This window comes from Zalophus californianus, chromosome 5 (genome assembly GCF_009762305.2).
Source record: "Zalophus californianus isolate mZalCal1 chromosome 5, mZalCal1.pri.v2, whole genome shotgun sequence".
Lineage (NCBI taxonomy): Eukaryota > Metazoa > Chordata > Mammalia > Carnivora > Otariidae > Zalophus > Zalophus californianus.
This window is the reverse complement of record NC_045599.1, coordinates 6,373,767-6,375,756: the sequence shown is the minus strand read 5'-3', so window position 1 is coordinate 6,375,756 and position 1,990 is coordinate 6,373,767. Positions and strand designations below refer to the sequence as shown.

Genomic DNA, 1,990 nt, shown 5'->3' with positions numbered 1-1,990 from the left:
ACAGCTATTCACCTTCCATTTACCCCCCTTCTCTCTATCCCTTGTATTCTCTGGCTCCCTGGTGTCTTAGCGAAGTAAGGATCAAAGTCTTACTGGCAACTTTCTGAGGGCAGCTGAAAAAAGATAGGATTGTCACTGCAGGAGGAAAGGGTGGGTCCATGTCAGAGGGCTGGGCTCTGTCATTTAGAAGAAACAGGAGATGGGTATTTGGAGATGTCAGGTTAGTAGTTTCATTTGTTTGCTTCTTTGTTTGTTCTCAAGGTCTCAGCCATGCAGCTCTGAAACCACACCTCCTTATCAGATTTCATCTTTTTTGGCCTGTTCAGCTACTCAACATATGACTTATTCCTTTTTTCCCTTGTCCTTTTGGCCTCTGCTGTAGTCTTACTTGGCAACATCCTCTTCCTCCTGCTCATCCAGGCCAACAGGCACCTGCACACCCCGATGTACTTTTTCCTGAGTCAGCTCTCCATCATGGACATGATCATGATGAGCACAGTGGTGCCCAAGATGGCAGTCAATCTTCTGTCAGGCCGTAAATCCATCTCTTGGGATGCCTGTGCCACTCAGATCTTCCTAGTGGTCATGGTAACAGGAGCAGAGTGCTTCCTCTTGGCAGTCATGGCCTATGACCGGTATGTGGCAGTCTGCCACCCCCTGCGGTACCCTTTGCTCATTAACTGGAAGGCTTGCACTCTCCTGGCCCTGGCATCCTGGATGGCTGGGGTGTCTTTAGTTTCCCCTACTGTGGCTCTCTGGAAGTGGATCACTTCTTCTGTGAGGTCCCTGCCCTGCTGCGTCTCTCCTGTGCTGACACTTCACTCTTTGAGGATCTCATCTATGCTTGCTGTGTGGTCATGCTGCTGCTGCCCCTTGTGGTCACTGTGGCTTCCTATACCCGGATCCTCACAGCTGTCATTACGATGCCCTCCATAGAGGGGAAACAGAAGGCTCTGACCACTTGCTCCACCCACTTGGCTGTGGTGGGCCTATACCATGGAGGAACCTTGTTTAGCTACATGCAGCGGGCCTCCAGTAGGACACCAGTGGGAGACCAAGGCACCTCCATCTTCTACACCATCCTCACTCCAATGTTCAACCCACTCATTTACAGCCTGAGGAACAGGGAGGTAACCAGGGCCCTGAAGAAGGTGCTGGAGAGATGGGGAGTGTAGGCATACTTGCCCTTCTGAAGCTTCCTGTCTTGGTCTGCCCCTTCCTCTGCAAACTCAGGTTTTCTTGTGGCTCCTCTTCTCCTTCTGTACTCATTGGGCCTCTCTGGCTGGTTGGGGCAAGCCTGTGAGCTGAGTAATCAGAAAACCATTTGGACGGAAGATGGCAGGGTAAAAGATGGTACATGACCAGCTACATAGTGAATCTTTCCCCACATTGAGCACCAAAATTTCCATGGTTTGAAGGCCCACATGCAATAGTTAAATTCTCCTTAGGGTTGGTAGGGGAAGTCTTTATTCTGAGTTGCATGTTTAAAGTGAGTGAGGAGGGGAACCCATTCAGAACCCATTTGTGCACTGAAATGTGGTAATGATGCTAGAATCTAGCATAGAGGAGCTGCGCTACCTTGGGCAAGGTTATTTCTCTCTCTAAACTTCCATTTATTATCTATACCATCATAGCTACCAGTAAAGTAAGTCCAACATTTCTGGCAGTAATTACTTACTAATTACTGGAATACAAACTCCATTTCCATGTATCTTATGTTATTCAGCAACATAAAGATTTCTGTGCCTTCTTGCAATTGTGCTTTATGTACAAGTAATAGAGTATAAAATCTCAAAGAAAAATGGCTGGAACATTTTGTCTACCACTTATGCTGACAGCGGCACACTGCAGAAAGTATAGAGGATACAAACATGTCTCTCCATGCAAAGAGGGAATTTTGTGATCAGATTGATTCTTGATCATTGAGACTAAATGTGGAACAAGAGTGAGGTGTGAGAAGACTCTGCCAGGAACTGGTTTCTATAGTTTC

General features: G+C 47.3%; 1 protein-coding gene across 1 annotated transcript; it reads left to right on the top strand.

The window, feature by feature from the left end:
* The first annotated feature begins 213 nt into the window (after positions 1 to 213).
* On the top strand, positions 214 to 1,175 carry LOC113928375 (olfactory receptor 2M2-like). Its single transcript, XM_027604220.2, is given in 3 exon segments — positions 214 to 220; positions 383 to 727; positions 730 to 1,175. Coding segments are annotated over 3 exon segments (798 nt in total).
* The last annotated feature ends 815 nt before the right edge of the window (positions 1,176 to 1,990 follow it).